Consider the following 19,795-nt stretch of genomic DNA (forward strand, 5'->3'; position numbering starts at 1 on the left):
GAAATTCAAAGGGTTGGTGGCTGATGATTCAGAGCGATTATCTAAATTCAAAATTTTCAATGGGAAGAATGTTCTGCCACCCAATACTAAATTAGATATCACTCTTGATCAGTTCGTGAAGATCAAGAAGGAGATTGGGACACAACAGGCTGCTCCCAAATCAGTTAAACAGAACAAGACATTGGCTCAACCGAAGACAGTTAAAAGAAAACTGATTATCAGTGAATCCGATTCCGAGAAGACGCCCTCTCCAAAAGTTTCCAAGAAACCAAGAACACAAAGGACAAAATTACCAACCACAGTAGAATCTATTCCTACTGAAAGGCTGAAATCTTCGGATGACCAACACCCTATCGAAGCAGTTCCTCTGAAGATCATCCCACCAGAAATCTCAGCTGGTGCAACAAAGGAAACAGTTAGGATCAAAGCTCCTCTAATCCATATCAATCGTCCTGCTGTTCTAGCACCTGCCAGACCCAAAGGTATAATGATTATAGAATTGGTGGATACTACTCGTACTGGATTGGAAATTCCACACATCCTCAGTACTGAAAAAGGCAAGGGTAAAGTGATTGAATAGCCCAGGCCATCCAATCCCATTCAAACTCATATTGACCTTGTTTCGGAACAGGTTAATAATTTTGCAGCATCAAAACTTTCAATCCTATGATGCCTGGACCACTTACAGAACTCAGATTTTTGCTAAGCAGCTGAAAAAGAAATCCGAGCTGAACATGTTTATCAAACTGGAAGCAATTGTCCTCAAGATAGTCAAAGCTGCCACAACTGTTCAGGATTTGGAGAGGAAAACCTATTTTTTTGACCAAATTCGAGCTAAGAAGCTATCTCAACTGCTTGAGAAATTGAAGGCAAACTACATTCCCACCAAACCAACTGCCTATAAAGATCAAGCTGTGATCACTCAGCTAGATACAGATCTTACTATCTTGCAAGCTCAGATAAAAGTGTGGGAAATGGATCAGGAGTTAGTTCTTCCTGAGGAAGCCTCTGAAGAAGAAGAAGAAGAAGAAGAACCCTTCTCTCAGCAGAAAGAGCCATCCTCAGAACAAACTATTGTTACAACTGAAGAAACAGTTCAGGAGGTGCCACAATCATCTGCTGTGGAACATCATTTGTACTATGAAGCCGAGTTGAATTTTGCCAACATTGATGAAATTATTCGATCACTGGTGACATAATCTATTATTAGTGAACCCATTTCTGAATAAGTTGATCACTCAACTGATCAAATCACTCAAGAGGTTCCTATCTCAACAGAAGCACCAGTTGAGCCTGCTGTTTCTGAACTAAAGGAGCAAACAGTGGTGCCTACTCAATCACCAAATCAACATATTGCTAAAAATATGGAGGCGTTGTTGATTTCTTCTGAAAAACCTCCAACTGATGAACGAGCACGAATATCAGAAGACTATCAAATAGATGTATCAGTTCATGACCCTCTCACTGACGATCTTATTCAGCAGGAAAGCCCAATTGCTGATCAACATCAATCTTCATCTCCTCCAGTCCAAGTAGCAGTAACTGAAACAGATGTTCCAGCACAGACTGTTTCTGAAACGATACTATCTGATAGGAACATGGTGGTCTTTGATCAAGTCTCACATGAACCAAGAACGTCCAGTTAGTCTACACCTCATTTATCTACACAAAATCTAGATTTAGTTCTTGAAGAAATTCAGGAAATTCAGAATAATATGAATAAAATGATCAATCAAGTATACAGGGTTCAGCATACTCAATTAGAGCATTCTCTGAAACTGGAACATTCTGAAACATTCAATTCACAGAAACTGACGGCAATTCAAGATGCTCTAACATCTCTCTCTCAAACAGTGGATGAAATTCAGAAGAACAGAGGTTTGGTTATGAGTCTCTCAGTGACTCAAGACTCTATCAGCAAACGAGTTGATGCTGTAGAGACACTCGTATCAATAAAGATAGATGTACTTCAAATTGCTTTAACCTCTGCTGTTGAAAACATATCCAACTCTGTCAACTTTCTATCAACAGATGTTCGGAAATTATCATTGAAGATGGAGTTGTTTGACAAAAAGGGGGAAGAGATCAAAGAGATTCTAGAACAACAAAAGAAATATTCTCGTTGAAGAAAAATCTCTACAGATTCGTGTAGTCCATTATTCAGTTGATCAATCTCTTATTTTATCTACAATGAGTTCAGACGTTCAGTTATTATTTACTAAGTTTTGTCAAAAACCATAAAGGGGGAGATTGTTGGAAACTAAATTCCGGTGTTTGACAAAATATGAACCAACTGAAATACAAACCAACTGATCGAGTAAACTGAACTCAACAACTGAATCTAGTAAACTAATCTACGCAACTGAAACACAATTCAGTTATTCTCCTCACCAGCAAATCTGGAACACATCAACCGACAGATAATACATTCAGTTGTATGCTTTTAAGCTAAGCATCCTTCAACTAAACAAGTCTCGGGAAAGAACATTCAACCGACAAAGAGACATAGAAGACTGCAACTGAATATGAAATGCCGCAGTTCAATCAATATAGCTTAGAACAACGCATTTCGGCTAAAGCAATTAAGACGCCGCATTACAATAAGTGAAGCAAATAATGACAAAGGAATAATGAAGTGGCAATCAACGGATACAAAGATTCTAATATATCTCAAGTTACCGTTGGAAGGGAAGCTTATAAATATGAAAGAAGAACAGCTGAATAAAAAAAGGAGATCACTCTATTCAAAGCTTGCTGTTACTCTGCCAAAATCTTAGCTTACTCTTACTTGGTTTGTTCGTAGCAGTCAAGGCTACAATTTGAGCTCACTAGCACTTTGTAATAATCGTTAAATTCGATAGTGCTAAGATCAGTTACGCACTGAGAACATTTTGTAATACTAAGAGTTTTAGCTTTTGGCAGTGATAAGTCCAAACTGAAGTGGGTCAGTACAAATCTTGTATTCGATCAAAGTCTTTTAGTGGAAATCATATCCTTAAGATAGAAGGAGTGACGTAGGAGTAATTGAAATCTCCGAACATCCAGAAACAATCCTTGTGTATTTTATTTCAGTTTTGTACTCTATCTTTCACTCAGTTACTTTCCGCAAATACTTTAGTTTAACTGATTGTAGTTGACCAGCAAGATTCCGAGAATCAGTTTGTCACCAAACTGAAATCAAAAAACTCGAAAAGATCAGTTTTAATTGTGAGTGTTTATTCAACCCCCTTCTAAACACTCTTGATACGTTAATCGATCCTATCAGAGACGGTCTCACATGAGACTCTCTCTTTGTATTATATTGGACACCCCGTCGACATGGCAGCCTTAGGTTGAATCGGAGCCAGTGACTTATTATGGAGGTTATCTGTTTCCGTTTCAATTGTTTTCTATTGAGTTTTTAGATATTGTTCGATGTGGTTGTATAATAGTGATTCTCGTTTTGTGATCAGTTGTATTATGTCAGATGGATTATTGATTTTATCAGTTTAAATTAATTGCATGTTTAAGTTCGTTCTAATAGGTGATCTGGGTCGGGTTGCTGTATGACATGAACGTGATATATTCATATTTTAAAATTATTTTCACATAAATGATATTTAATATTAAAAAATAAATATTTCAAAATATTTTTTTTTAAACTCTTAAAGATGATTATCAAAATAGAAAAAAAGTTTTAAATAGTTTGTCTATAATATTTTTTATTGTTACAATGAGATGAATCAATTAAAACAATCAAAAGTGTTGATAAAGATGAAAAATATTTTATTAATTATTATAGATATAGATAAATAAAAATATTAACTAAATTATGTTTTTATAATATTTTTTTATTAGATAAATATTTTTGTAATTTTATAAAGGTATTTTGGTTTATCACAAATTATACCATGACCTCAAACTTATTACTCTAGGCCCTTCTTATATTATATAATTTTAATAAAAACTAATAGCTGAGTCACACGCACTTCATGCGTAACATAACATAATATATTATGATCGTAATTTATTTATATTTTATAAGTATTTTAATATAAGTATTTTAATATAAATGATGTTTAATAATATTAAAAAATAAAGATCCTATAACTGATTTTTGTGAAACTCTTAAAGATGATTTCAAAATATAAACAATTTTAAAAATAGTTTTTTATAATTTTTATGTTAAATAGTATATAATCACTTAAAAATTCAAAAGTGTATTAAGATGAAATAGTATTTTACTAGATATGATAGTTTTAGATAACAAAAAAAAATGACTAAAATAATTTTATGATATTCTTTTATATTGGAAAATAATGCAACTTAATGTACTTTGTTTTTTTAGTAACATAGATACGTTAATTAAAATTAAGAAAATATATCACATTTTTTAAATAAATTATCTAAAAAAAATAAAAAATTAATCGTTAGATTTTATGTTTTCGATAATTTTTTAAATATGTGTAAAATAAAAAATAAAAACAGAAAAATTTTTTATTGGAAATCGTTTATTGAGATCGATTATATTTGGATTTGTAGTTAATGATGTACAAATAATATATTTGTCAGTTTGAATATATCAATTTGACAATAAATTTTAGATACGTTTTGGAGTTAATTTAGTAAATTTAACTTGATTTTAATATGAGGTTATTTTAAATATTTTCTCAAATCCAAATACAAAGTAGAGTAATCTTTTATTATTTTACCAGAATAAAATTTTAATCTATGATTTGATTTTTAACAATTCAAAATTTGTAAAATAGTCAAATATTTTTTTATCTATCTGATTAAATGAATGACAGATGAAAGAAAACCAAGATAAATTGGAGGCTGACCCATTATTTTGTGGAGTAGGTCTCTTGTGATACGCTCTCACGAATATTTATCTGTGAGATGGGTCAACCCTACCGAAGTAATACTCTTAGCATTAAAGTAATATTTTTTTCATGGATAAACTCAAATAAGAAATATGTCTCACAAAATACGACCCGTGAAACCGTCTCACACAAATTTTTACCTATTTTGTGTGTTGTCTAGCTTATTATGATGGAATAATTGTGATAGCACCTGCAAACAATGAAAAAACTCGTGAATGGGCGCCGGAGGGGTGTCCGGCGTAGCCACTCCGATGCTAAAGTCAGCAGATGGAAGATGAACACAAGTAATATTTTAGAGAGAATATGTGTAGTGCTTAGAGTTCAAAGATTTCAAGATCCTTAAATGAGAAGTATGCCTGTTATTTATAGTAAAGAATGAGGTAGGTACCTCGATTCCAGTGCCACCTACTAAGTATGGCAAGTCGGTTGCCCATACTCTAGCTTCTGATGGCTTCTAGGACACTCCAAGCTCAAGTTGTTTTGACAGATTAGACTGCATGTATCAACCATACTCGAGTGTGGTGCAATTCTCGAAGTTTCCCAAGTGGTAGTGTACCCGGGAAGATGAGAATCGCTCGGTTGTAGAGTGCTCGGGTGGTTTCGTGAGAGCCCGAGCTGTTGGTGGAGAGCCTGCAATGCCCGGGAAGAGAAGACTTACCGGGTCTTTAGGAAACTCAACCAGCACATGGGTCACGATCTCGGCTATCCAAGTAACAAACCAGGTTAATGATGACCTGGATCCTAATGGGGGTATCACCACCTATCCCTAAAATAGTCGGGTTAGAGCTTGACTCGCTGTCCCGATCAGTCATACCTGTAATTTTGTTGAAACATAATTCAAAGTGAGTAAGACTCTTGCGGTTTTGAGCGGTTTTGAGCGGTTGCGGTCGGTTTTACGGTTTTTTAATGAAAAATATTAGAACATATATTTTAATTTATTTGAAACAACAACAATATATTGTTTTCAAATATAAAATATAGTTCAAAGCATATAAAGATCAAAATAGATTAAACAATAATCAAGATTCAAAATGAAGTTAATAATTTAACAACACAACACGTTCACAACAAAAATGACATTTACACTATTTTATCATTTTTTTACTTTCAGACTACAAACAAAATATTGTAGCAAAAAAAAAAAAAATACTTTACTAAAAGATTAATATGAAGAATAATTAAGAAAAAAGATAAGTTTTATTTGGGAGAATAATAATTTTAAAGAGAGTTAAGATATAATGAATGATGACTTCTTTATTTGAATATGTTGTTTACAAATTATTATAATTCTAGGCCAAATATTATGGCAAGCGGTTTAGGCTGTGCGGTTTGGTGCGGTTATTAGCAAAAAAAATAATCGAACCACGTATGCGGTGCGATTTATGTTTAATATTTTTAATCGCGGTTTTCATAAAATATTATGAAAAACGGTGCGGTGCAATTCGGTTCGGACGGTTCGGGCGGTTAATAAAAAATTTTGATCACCCCTAAGTAAGAGCATCGGGGGCTGTAAATACCTCATATATGAAATGGGATACCGGGGTCTGATACAACCCAGGCTTTTAATGAAATGCCGGGGCCTCATATCTCCCGAGCGGTGAATGAGATGCTGGGGCCTCGTTTCTCCCGGGATTTTAGGTACTGTGTCGTTTAGTATTCTCGAGAAATTAATGTCGTGTCATAATGGCGCGTGCTTTAGTATTAACTTCCCGCCAAAAATTGCTTCGTATTTCGAGAATAGATAAGTCTGACACATTAATATTCGTGCACATCCTTTCATATGTCCGGCACAATTTACGAGGTGCATCTTGTTCGTCCACGTGTGCCTGGATCAAGGGCTGAGATCTCTCCCTACCGTTTATATATAGTAACTCACTTATTTTTCCAAAATCATTTGCAAATTCACAACTGTAGCGAAGCTCTTGCAAAATTTCTCCTTGAAGCTCCTCCGCGTATAAACACTTAGTTCCGACGATCCTCAGTCGTCTTCCCTTCAAAAACTCGTAAGTTTCTCCTTCACAATGTCTAATTCAACTTCTTCGACATCTGGAGCGAATGCGCGAGGCTCTCCTAGTGACGAGTCCGCCGCGCTGCGCTCTGATGCCACTCCCTCTCCCCCTCGCCGTTCTATTACCCAACCCTCTAGAAAACCAATGGCCCATCAAACAAAACCTTTTTCTTCTAAACCTTCCTCTGCTGGCCCCTCCCGAGCTCTTGCCAAGAGCAAGGATAATGGTAAAGCCCGGGCTTCGAGCCCTCCTTCTACTGAGACCTCAAGAGCTCCTTGGTTTTCTTCCCTGAGTGGCACACTTCGCTCGGGGGCAGATGAGGAACTTCGAGCCCTGGGAAATATTCCTTCTACTTTTCCTATCTTGATACCCGGTTCTTCTGATAGAGCCAATAACCCTCCTCCCGGGTACACAACTTTATTTCGGGACCAGGTTAGGAATAGTCTTCGATTTCCCGTGCACCCTTTCTATATTGCGGTCGCCAAGTTTTTTGGCGTACCGGTTAACCAATTTCTTCCCAATTCTTTTAGAATAATGGCTGCAACCTACGTCCTTTTCCAGATGAACAATTTAGCCATCGCCCCTTTGATACTCCATTACTATTTTTCTTGTCGGCTTGGGTATAATGCACTTTCCCTGACTGCCCGGCTAAATTCCAGATTCCTTGATGACATCCCATCTTCTCGGAAGGGATGGAAAGGAAATTTTTCTATATTCAACTCCCGTGCCCTCTCTCCTGTCTCACCGGCTTCCTCCCCTCCATGCCCCCACAACCTTCCCTTCCCCGAACTTTCAAATTCGAAGAGCCTTTTCGTGTGAGTCAAACATTGGTGGAGGGGTGTAAGTATTCCTCCTCCACCCTCATATCTGATGAAAACCTCCTGGCCTATAAGTTAAGTGCCCGGGTTGAGGACCCCTTAGACCGGGTGATTGATGAGGTGGCGGGCTCGGGCTCTCAACCCGGTAATTCTTCCTCCCTTCTCCTCTATATTTTATTTTCTAGTGTGTTTGCTTAATATCTTATAACCCTGTCACTTTCGTATGCAGATAATTCCGAGATGCAGGCAGCTTTTGCTAAGAGGCGGGCAGCTGAGAAGGCGGCCCGAGAGAAAGAGATGGCAGCTCACCGGGCAGCTGTTGAGGAAGAGAGAAGGCGGGCTGAAGAGGAGGTGGCTCTGAAGGTTGAAGCTGCTCAGGCTATACTTCCCGGGATCAAGAAGAGATCAGCTCTAGGGTCGCGGCCGAGCAAACAAAGGATGCTGAAGATCTTAATACTCTCAGTCGGTGGAAGAGAAAAGCTGTTGCAGCCTCTGAGCCGATCATTCTGGAAGATTTCCCGGAAGGTGACTGATATAGGTGGATTTTACTTGTTTTTCATATCGTGTTATGCCACATTGTGTTGCATTTACCATTTAGATTTCATACATTTTGTGTTATTTCAGCATAATTTATGTTTTCTTGTTGCTCATGAGTTTTGTTGGTGAAAATGCAGGTGAGTCGTGAATAAACTGAAAATTTAAGGAGAAAATTCGAAAGCCATCTGCCCGAGCGCACATTCATGCTCGCCCGAGCGCATCCAAGGTGTGAGAAAAATAAATTTTGCGAGAGTCGTCCGCCCGGGCGCGTCAAAGGAAATGGGAAAAATAAAATCTGCTAAAGTTATCTGCCCGGGCAGAAGCTTATGTCCGCCCGGGCGGACTCGAAATTTTGGAAAGATTCTTGGTCGATTTCTTCCCTTATTTTTGGATATGGCTGAGATAAAAAGGATGGTTGGACGTTTTTAGACGATGATTCAGCAGCCAAGGAGCCAAGGAAGGGAGAAGAGCTTGGAGAAAGCGCTTGGATTGAAGATTAGAAGATTTCCGAGCACCGTTCTTCGAGTTTCTCATCAATTCTAGTATTTCTAATTTAGTTTCTATCTTTTAACCATTGTTTTGCAAATTTCAATCATGAATTTTAGTAGCTAAACTTCATTATTTGTTGAGATTTAAGGGGATCCTACCCCAAACATTGAACTAATTAATTTATATTTCGATTGTTGCGTTATTCTTTATTATACAACTGTTTTATCGTGTTGTTAGAGCGTAACTAACTTTAACGACGTCTTTATATTGTGAGTGAGTTCGAGAGAATAACTTGTGATAGGAGCGAGTAGTATAATCCGTGGATCTACAATTTGCATAGATATATGTAATTGGATACGCGCCGATAGTCATAGTCGTAATTAAGGGTCGAAAACAAGGGTATTTCATAGATCGAAATGTGATTCACTCTTGATAAATAATTAAAGACATTTAATTACTTCATTGAGTAGAATTAGTTTGGCATAGATCGAGAGAGTGTGTTCAATTGAATAGGAAATCCTGTCGGAAGCATATGATCATTATCGAATAAATTAATTAATTAACGAGGGTTAGGTGAACCGATATTCCCAACAAATTCATTTCTTATTGAATTTTACTCAACCATTTTAGACATTATATTTCATTACTTGATTTTGAATAATTTTTGTTTGCATGTTTATTTGATTTTAGTAGTAATAAAACACCCAATCACTTTTCGTTGCTAAAGATCTAATAACTGAAAATAATAATTGTTAAATATTGTCTTCAGTGGAACGATACTCGTACTCCGGTACATTATACTATTACTTGACATCGTGCACTTGCGATTAATTTTTGAGCATATAAAACTATATTTTTATTGAGGATTCCACAGTGCAAGTTTTGCTCGATCAAGTTTTTGGCGCCGTTGTCGAGGACTGTTAATTCACAATTTTATTTTTAGTTATTTTCTTTAGTATTTTCTATTTTACTTTGTTTGACACCTTCGATTTCTTTACAGATATCTCGTCCAGTGCATGCCAAAGTCACTTGACGTGGAGCTTGAGCAGTTTGACCCTGAAATTGAAAGAAATTTCCGCAGGAGAAGACAACGGCAGAGACTGAAAGAACTGATGGAGAGGCACGAGAACGATCATGAGGAGGAACACCATGATGCTAGACGTGTTGAGATGCCACGCCGCATACCGATGCTGGAGTATGCCCAACCTTCTTTGGATGGAGCACGCCCCAGCATTGTGAGGCCTATGGTGCTAGCAAACCAGTTCGAAATCAAACCAGCTATAATTCAGATGATTCAGAACACATTCCAGTTTGGAGGATCTGCAAGTAGATGACCAAACACGCACATCGCAGATTTTCTTGAAATTTGCGATACTTTTAAATTCAATGGAGTTTCTGATGATGCTGTTAGGTTGCGTTTGTTTCCTTTCTCTTTGCGTGATAAAGCTAAAGTATGGTTAAATTGTTTGCCTGTAGGTTCGATCACTACATGGGAAGACATGGCAAAAGCATTTCTCATTAAAAGCTTTCCTCCATCAAAGACCATGAAGCTGCCTGCAAACATTACAACATTTGCTCGATTCGATCAGGAGTCTTCAAGGATCTACTATGAAGATGCCCACATCACGAATTAACACTTGGATTAGTCGTTCAAACATTTTATTATGGTTTGCATACTCCTAACCGTACTATGATAGATGCTGCTGCTTGTGGAAACTTGTTGATAAAAATTTCGGAAGAAGGATATGAGTTGTTGGAGGAGATGGCTGCTAGCAGCTATCATCCTCAATCTGAAAGAAACAACCAGCGGAGGAGTGCAGGAGTTCACCAGGTAACTGATTTTTCTGCTATTACTGCACAACTTGATGCTTTAAACAGGAAACTAGACAGCTTGAATGTTTGTGGCACGGCTATGCGTCTTCAAGAGATATTCTGTGAAAAGTGTGGAGGGGAACACTGTGTGAGGACTGTCAAGATGACAATCCATTTTATGTGCAAAATGAGGCACCGGTGAATCAAGTGGGAGTCCACAACCGTCCAAGGAATGATCCATATTCAAACACATATAACCTTAGATGGAGGCAACATCCCAACTTCTCATGGGGCGGTCAAAACAGTCATAATCGACCAAAAGGAGGACAACCATATGGAAAACAACCGATGTATAGATCTGATCCTCCTAGAGAAGAGAAGTCCAACCTGGAGCAAATGATGTCTAAGTTTATTTCATCCACTGAAACCAGACTTCAAAAACAAGATGCATCGATAACAGGGCTCGAGAATCAAATTGGGCAGTTGGCCAAGATGATAGCGATTAGAGAGTCGGGCACCTTGCCAAGTAACACAGAGACAAATCCAAAAGAGCAAGTGAAGGCCATCGAGTTGAAGAGTGGGAAAGTTTTAGAGTCGAGAGAAAAATAGAAAACGCAAAAATTGGATGAGCATTACGAAACATCCAAAGGTAAGTCTTCTAACTATACACCAGCACCCACTGCACAACCTAAAATTTTTATACCTCCTCCTTTTCCTGCAGCATTAAAAAAGGCCAAATTGGATGCGCAATTCGGTAAGTTTCTTGAGATATTTAAAAAATTGCATATTAATATTCCTTATGCCGATGCTTTGATGCAAATGCCGAGTTACACTAAATTTTTAAAAGACATCTTAGAAAATAAGAGAAAGTTGGAGGATCACATGACGGTGAATCTTACTGAAAATTGCTCCGCTTTAGTGCAAAACAAGATCCCACCAAAACTTAAGTATCCAGGGAGTTTTTCTATTCCTTGCATGATTGGTGATGTTGTTTTTCACAAAGCTTTGTGTGATCTTGGTGCAAGTATTAATCTTATGCCTTTGTCTGTGTTTAGAAAACTTGGGTTGGGGGAACCTAAGCCAACAAGGATGTCTTTACAGCTGGCAGACAGATCTTTCAAGTATCCACGAGGAGTTATTGAGGATGTGCTAGTGAAAGTGGATAAGTTTATTTTTCCTGCTGATTTCGTGGTGCTCGACATGGAGGAGGATATCGAGATGCCCTTGATTTTGGGGAGACCGTTCCTTGCGATTGGCAAGGCCCTGATGGATGTTCAAGAAGGGAAGTTGAGATTGAGAGTGGGCGAGGAAGAGATTACTTTTGATGTTTTTAATGCACTTAAGCACACACTGCATTCGGATAGTTGTTATAGAATTGATGCTTTTGATGCTTTTATGTCTAACTATGTGTTGGATGCTCTTAGGGACCTTTTGGAGGCCACTCTCACTATTGAAATGAGAGAAGATGAATTCGATGAAGAGAACACTACAACAAAAATGACTTTCCGCAGCGTGCAAATGGGCTTTCCGCAGCACGCATTTCATGCTGTATAGTTAAAAGCTGTTGAAAGTCATAGGTATTAACAGCGTATAATGCGAGCTGCGAATAATGTATTGACAGCGTGCACCGCATGTTGCGGATACACGAATCGACGGCATGCAACGCACGTCGTGGATAGTAGAAGCGACAGCACGCCTTGCACGCTGTGAATATATGGAATCAACAGCACGGATTGCACGCTGCGAAAAAACGTCGTGGATAGTAGAATCAACAGCAGGTCTCGCACGCTGCGACTATATGGAATCAACAGCACGGATGGCACGCTGTGAAAAAACGTCGTGGATAGTAGAATCAACAGCAGGTCTCGCACGCTGCGAATATATATAATCAACAGCTCGCATCGCACGCTGCGAATATATGCAAGAATCAACAGCGCGCACATCACGTCGTTGATAGAAGAATCGAGAGCGTATGTTTGCACGCCGTTGAAAGAAAATCTGTAAAAAAAAATTCAATTTCATCTGCCTAGCGCCGCAGAGCTTGGAAAACAGAAAAACGCGATTTTTTCACAGAAACGAATAATAAATTTTGTGCAAATTTAAGTATAATATCAACACACAAAATTAATAGAAGTCATTCTTTTTCATCATATTTATCAAAACGGGAAAGTCTCAAGATACAAAATCTGTCACAAAATAGCTAGAACATACCAATAATTAAATTTTCAATCCATGGAAATATGTAGAATCTATATCAATCACACAATACTACAAATTTAGATAACCATGCGACCGTGCTTCCTATTGCGTCATCGAGAAACTGCATTTCATCATTTGGTCGAATTAGATCCACCTTCTCTACCAAAACCTTGTCAATCCAAACTTTCCAACAAGATCTACCAAGAACAACATGATGCACTTTTGTGTTTGGATCTGTAGATGCAATTCGACCTTCTGCAACAACTAATCCATCAACAGACAAATCAAGCAACTTACATTTACTATTAGGACATATATCTCCACAACTCACATTCTTCAAATTTGACTGCAAATAAAAACAATACAAATTTGTTAATTTTACAATTCCTATTTTGTAAAAATCTTGTATTTTAGAAACACATAATTTTAAGATAGTTACCTGAGCTGTAGCAAGATGTTTTTTAACATTACAAATTTTCTTTGCACCAATATTGATATCACTATTGCTACCAACTTCATTCCCAATACCGCTACCAATGCCACCACTAGCAACCTAAGTTTACAAACAAATTGTGCCAAGCATATCTTCATGATAATCCAAAAGCATTTAAGTGTACAATATATCAAACTGATTTTGTATGTTATTTAATTACTAACCTGTTCTTGTTGATTTTGTTGTCTCATACTTTGTAAAAACATGGACTTCATTTCTTGCATTTCTTGTTGAAGGTTATGCACCATATTTTGAAGTTGTTTAACAGTGCCATTTTGTTGTACATAAGCTCCAACTTTTGATGGTGTAACTCCAAAGCCCATCCCACGCACTCTACCCCGAGTTTCCTTGCCAAACACAAGGCTAATTGCATCATCAGCAATGTTAGTTGTGTTTTGAGATTCAGGCGGACATTCTTGTATTTTTTTCTGCAAACAACAAAGATAATTTCTGAGAAAATAACAAATTTATGTTGGTCATTTTTTCTTAGGATCTGATGCAAATAAAAAAGACATATATAATTCTATTACCATTTTCTCTCCAACAGCTTCAGTAATAGGTTCCCCATTTTTTTTCTTGTGCCCTTCAATCCAAACTTGTGATCTTGTAATTTTTGCATCTCCCTGAGTTGTATTCTCCTTAAATATAGAAATATATAAATTCAAAAGATGTATATATATACCATTACTTATTACTTAAATTAGAAAATATAAAAAATTTATATTTACCATAATGTGAGTCAAACGAGCATAACCTCTCCGGCTCATTGTGTGAATGTGGTCTTTTTTTTCCCTCATTGTTCTAAATTTTGCACTCTTTTCCTGAGATATAACATAACCAAGATATTAATTACAAGTATTATCAAGTAAATTGCAACAAAAAGAAGCAATGTAACCCCAAGCAAGAGTAACAATCATGATAAATTGCTAACCTGTAATGGTGGAATCATTACAAATGTAGTTATTAAATATAGATATTGGGCTAGGGAAAAAAAGAAGAACAAATAAATACAGCGAGTGACACTGGTGGAGCGAACAAATAAATACAGCAATTGTTTGATTTTTCATCGAATAAACAGTTTCTGGAACAAACAAATTATATATTTGACATCGATCTTACTTATCAACTATAAAAAATTATAACATGTTGATATATGATTGTCAAAAACATGACAATGACGTTTTTATATTGTACTATGATGCTAACTTTTTGAGCAATTCACATAAACCCCGTAATTATGTAAGCTTAGACTGAAAGCCGCGGGACGGTCATGGCCAAAGCAATGCAAGGGGCACACAAAAAGCTGCAGAAGCACATGAAAAATTGTTGTGACTCTTTACAATCACCCCTACAGTAAAGCCAAGAAACCCATGATCGATTACTCAATCTTTCCATTAGAAAGGAGAGGCTGTGATTTTACGCAAAGAAAGAGACAGAACCTGAATTCTAGATTTAAAAAAGAAAAAAAGAAAAAGAAGATTGTCTATTCAGGCGACGATCATTAAATTTGAAAAGAGAGATGAACCAAGAGTGAAAATTCCTCCCAACTAGTCCTATGGCTGGCTACAAATAATTAATAAACCTATCGATAATCTTCACATGAAACCCGTGATTCTTGTAAACTCACCCGAATAATTAGCACGACCTATAAGAAAAGTGAATTCGTACTTACTTGAAAGGTAGGTGATAGTGTCCTCTTTACAAATAAGTCCCATTGATTTTGGTCCATAAATTCGGGCTTCAAAAGACTGAGATTTCGTGAAGCCACTCGACTTGTATTAGCTTCTCGTACAAGTATTTGAAGTTTCGATTTTCTATCACGCCACAATTTAGCTAACTTTTGGAAAACTGATTTTTTTTCCCAATCCTCAACTTTATAATTCATCTGTACATAGAAACACGAAAATATTTCTACAACATATAATAAAAAATGAAACGAAAAATGAAGTGACTGAAGATATTACCTGAAGACAACTCCACATTCTATCCTTCACTTCTTCATCTATGTCATTCCATCCATCCAATGTATATGGCACAAATTCCTTTATCATGCAACCTAAAAAAGAAGCGTATGTAATTGAATTATCTCCAATCGGCTGTCCTAACTCATTACGCTCCACCTCTTTGCGCTTGTCTTGACCACTAATCATTTTCAACTTTGATGTTCCCCGACCTTTTTTCTTATCAGGTTTGTTGTCATCAGTCGGTTCTTGATCATGCAAATCTTGGGATGAATTAGCTGAATTGTTAGAGTTCATTCCTGATAACCTACTAGCTACGTGTTCCTGTAAAATAACAAAAAGAGCTACTGAAATATACAAGTATACTTTATTAAAATAAACAACGATGTAAAATATAAGATAATATCACCTGAATTTCATCTGCAGATGCTTTGCTACGTTTTTTGCCCATTTTACTCATCTTTTCAATGCTAAGTAATGACCTGATAAAACATGTTGTATGACATGATACATAGCTGAAAATAAACAAGCAAACAAATTTATTGCAACAATAAATAAAGAGTTGTATAACTTGCAAAGAACATTTATCAATCAAAATAAATAACTATAAAATCGACAACCGAAAATTTCAGTCATGTCTCAGTCACATCAATTCCATCACACTCATTCCTTGCATATGGTTCTTTTTCAGTAATGTTAATTTCAAGTCGGGACACATCAAGAGGTGTTGATGACGTGTAGGCGTCCTCTTCAACCACATTCATGTTATGAATACCCCGAGGCGGCGCCTTTAGCAACACATACCAATTTGACTCATCATCGTCCCTAGAATAGAATACTTGCTTTGCTTGTGATGCCAAAATGAAAGGATAACTTTCAAAAGTTTTTAGTCCTTGGTGTAAGTTGACGAGTGTAAAACCATCTTCAATTTTGATACCAGTTCCAGGATTGGCCCAATCACACCTAAAAACAGGAACTTTGAAAGAATAGTAGTCTAGCAAAACAATATCTCGTATAACCCCATAGTATGATACTCTTCCTACTGTATGTGAATAATCATTAGCATTAGATTGACAAATAGTATCGGCTTCAATTGAGACACCACTATCTTGTGTCGACCTTCCAACATCAATTGTATGGAACCGATGTCCATTTATAATATAACCCGTATAACTTGTAACTTGCTTTCTTGGACCATGAGCTAGCCATTGAATTCGGCCAGAAGAATTATCAAGAACCTGTTTTGATAACCATTCAGCAAATGTTTCCATATGTTTCTTTTGTAACAACGTCTCATTACTTACGAAACAACGATCTATTTGTTTAAGCTCCTCAATGTGCATCCTATTTAAAATCATTGAATGGAGATGTTAGAATATACGAGGTATGTAATAGATTTAAGATAATATAATCTTAAAATTAACTATACTCACTGTAAGTAAGGTTCAACTTCTGCAGTATTGAACAACACATATCGATGTGCGGCTTGCAACACGTGGTCTTCTAAAATCTTTTCTTTCCCTTTAGAAATTGAGCGACCTTCCACTAATCCATTTTCCAAATCATCATTCCGATTATAACGAACACCAGTAATAGAAATATTTTTTATGTAAGCACTACAAAATATCATTCGTTCTTCTGCGAGGTAACACTCAGCTATGCAACCTTCCGGTCTTGCCCGGTTCTTCACAAACCCTTTCAGTGTTTTCATAAATCTGAAGCACAAAGTAAAATTCACATGAAAGAATTGTTGTTAGTAAAATTTATACCATTTTATATATAAAATTTGTCAAAAAGATAAATCACTATTTATTACCTTTCAAATGGATACATCCAGCGGAATTGGACTGGCCCACACAAGCGAGCCTCTCTGGCTAAATGAATTGTCAAATGAACCGAGATGGTAAAAAAAGCAGGTGGAAAATATCTTTCCAACATGCATAGAATTTCAGCAATATTCTCCTCGAGTTGTTCTAAACGGTTCCTATCTAGTACTCTTTGACATAATTCATTGTAAAATGCACCCAACAGATATATAGCATTACGCGGACCTTTCGGTAGAAGATTTCTCAATGCTACCGATAGCAATTGTTGCATTAGAACATGACAATCATGAGATTTCAGCCCAATAAGTTTACGCTCTTCTAAAGAAACACAGTTACCAATATTTGAGCTATAGCCATCGGGTAACTTTATTTTCTTCAACCTAGAGCAAAATATATTCATTTCCTTTTTAGACAATGTGTAAGGTGCAGCAGGCAAGTGATATTTATTTTCTCCCTTTTCTTGAGGATGTAATTCTTCTCTAATTTTTAAATGCATCAAATCTCTGCGAGCATTCACTCCATCTTTGGATTTTTTCTTCTGGTTTAACAGTGTGCCTATGATATTCTCGCAGACATTCTTTTCAACATGCATCACATCTATGTTATGACGTAGTAGGAGCCCCTAAAAATAACCATCATCACGTTTCATAGTGTTAGTTGAGAATATTTCTAACAATATAGGATTAAAAAAAACTAATTTATATAAAATAATAATTAATAAAGTGAAAATAACTTACACTCCAATATGGCAAATCGAAAAATATAGATTTTTCTTCCACATTTGAACTGGTTTTTGTAAGTCTTTTGAATTATCCTGTTTCACTCCAATATGGCAAATCGAAAAATATAGACTTTTTATCCTGTTTAAAAAATCAATAAGAAGAATTTGACAATAACCAGTTAGTTAATATTCATTACAGTCACTGCCTTATTTTCTTCGTAGTGCACTAGATCAAGAATAGGTGTAGTGCATCTCAAGAAACTTATAGATTATATGTCGATTAAAATCAATATCCTTTTATTCTTCAAAACCATGGTTTTTATCAACCAAGATTCGATAGAATTCCCAAAATCACAAATTCGGAAACTAACAGAAATCAACATACTCTATAGTCAAATTAATCAATCATCGAGTTCATATCAAAACTAAAGAATTTAGAGCACATTGCCAAATTTACAAAGATGCTAATAGAAATTCTATTCCTCGTAGAGATGCTAATTACAGAGAAAACATAAGATATTTTTTTAAGAACAAAATAAGCTAGGTCGAACCGACTTCGAAGAACATTAAGAAGCGAAAACAGAAAAACAACATAAACCTAAAAATATATATTCATCCACAAAATTTCTCGATTGAATTATTGGGAAAAGAAACCATACTTGCGTGAAGCGAGAATATCGGTTGAGTGAAGCGAGAGCGATCGATTGAAGCGAGAAGAGACGATCGAGCGATTCGGAGATAAAGGCGTGGAGGTGTGAAAGAAATTTGGGAAATAGAGAAGAGCGTGCGTGTACGAAGGAAAAACAGAGGAAGTAAGGAAGATAGCGATCGATTGAAGCGAGAAGAGACGATCTAGCGATTCAGAGATAAAGGCGTGGTTGTGAGAAATTTGGGAAATATAGAAGGGTGCGTGTACGAGAAAAACAGAGGAAGGCGCGGAGATGCGTAAGTAATTTGGGAAATTGGCGCAAATTTATTTCACCATTATTAATAGCACGCATCGCACGCTGCAATAGAGTGTGTTCTAATAATATTAACAGCGTGTCTACACGGGCACGCTGCAAATAATATTGTTTGAGTGATTTCTAATATTATTAACAGCACGCATGTACGTGCACGCCGCGAATAAAAATATTAACAGCACGCTTTAAATGTGCGCCGTTAATGTTGTAGTGTATTATTAACGGCATACCTTTATTGTGCGCTGTTAATAATAAGCTGCAGAAATTGTATAGGTTATTAACAGCTCATATATAACTACACGCTGTCGTTTATATAATTTATTAACAGCACACATAAATACATGCTACGGATATTACTATCCGCAGCGTGCTTTTAATGCACGCCGTTATTTCTTTCAAGTGCAACAATATTAACAGCGCACAAATGAGTGCACGCTGTTAAAAATACTATTCGCAGCGTGCTTTTAATACACGCTGTTGATGACGTGCTGTGGAAAATCATTTTTCTTGTAGTGGAAAGCCGAAATTTTGGCATACCTCAATGACAACCAGCCATGAAAGAGGCAAATAAAGATGAGATTAGAGGACTTGGGAGATCGAAGAGACTTGATCCCACAGAAGTCAAGACTGGAGGAGCCACCGACGCTTGAGCTAAAACCATTACATCCACACCTCAAGTACATATACCTAGGTGAGCATAACACTTTACCTGTCATAATTTCTGCTGCTTTGACAGGTGTGATGGAGGACAAACTGTTGGAAGTTTTGAATGCACACAAGAGTGCTTTTACGTGGAAGGTGGCGGATATCAAAGGAATCAATCCATCAGTCTGCATGCACAAGATCTTCGTGGAATATAAGTACTCACCTCTTGTGCAACCTCAAAGAAGATTAAATCCAAAGATGCAAGAGGTAGTAAAAGTAGAGACTATCAAACTCCTTGATGCAGGTATTATCTATCCTATATCTGATAGTGCATGGGTAAGTCATGTTCAGTGTGTGCAGAAAAAAGGTGGGATTACTGTGATCACAAATGAACAAAATGAGTTAATACTCACTAGGACAATTACGGGATGGCGTGTGTGCATTGATTATAGGAAATTAAA

General features: G+C 36.6%; 1 protein-coding gene across 4 annotated transcripts; it reads right to left on the bottom strand.

The window, feature by feature from the left end:
* Positions 1 to 12,718: 12,718 nt before the first annotated feature.
* Positions 12,719 to 17,821, bottom strand: LOC140818305 (uncharacterized). 4 transcript variants are annotated; one of them, XM_073178232.1, is made up of 10 exons: positions 16,997 to 17,821; positions 16,614 to 16,895; positions 15,590 to 15,662; positions 15,184 to 15,504; positions 14,892 to 15,104; positions 13,948 to 14,040; positions 13,750 to 13,857; positions 13,384 to 13,647; positions 13,166 to 13,279; positions 12,719 to 13,072 (listed from the first exon to the last, which is right to left on the bottom strand). In XM_073178232.1, the coding sequence occupies exons 1-10, from the start codon at positions 17,596 to 17,598 to the stop codon at positions 12,782 to 12,784; spliced, it is 2,361 nt and encodes a 786-aa protein (XP_073034333.1). In that variant the 5' UTR covers positions 17,599 to 17,821; the 3' UTR covers positions 12,719 to 12,781. The 4 variants fall into 4 exon arrangements, with proteins under 4 accessions (XP_073034333.1, XP_073034331.1, XP_073034332.1 ...); XM_073178230.1 differs by having other exon boundaries at positions 15,590 to 15,695; XM_073178231.1 differs by lacking the exon at positions 15,590 to 15,662 and adding an exon at positions 16,419 to 16,524.
* Positions 17,822 to 19,795: the final 1,974 nt, after the last annotated feature.

Source organism: Primulina eburnea, chromosome 17 (genome assembly GCF_022965805.1).
Source record: "Primulina eburnea isolate SZY01 chromosome 17, ASM2296580v1, whole genome shotgun sequence".
Lineage (NCBI taxonomy): Eukaryota > Viridiplantae > Streptophyta > Magnoliopsida > Lamiales > Gesneriaceae > Primulina > Primulina eburnea.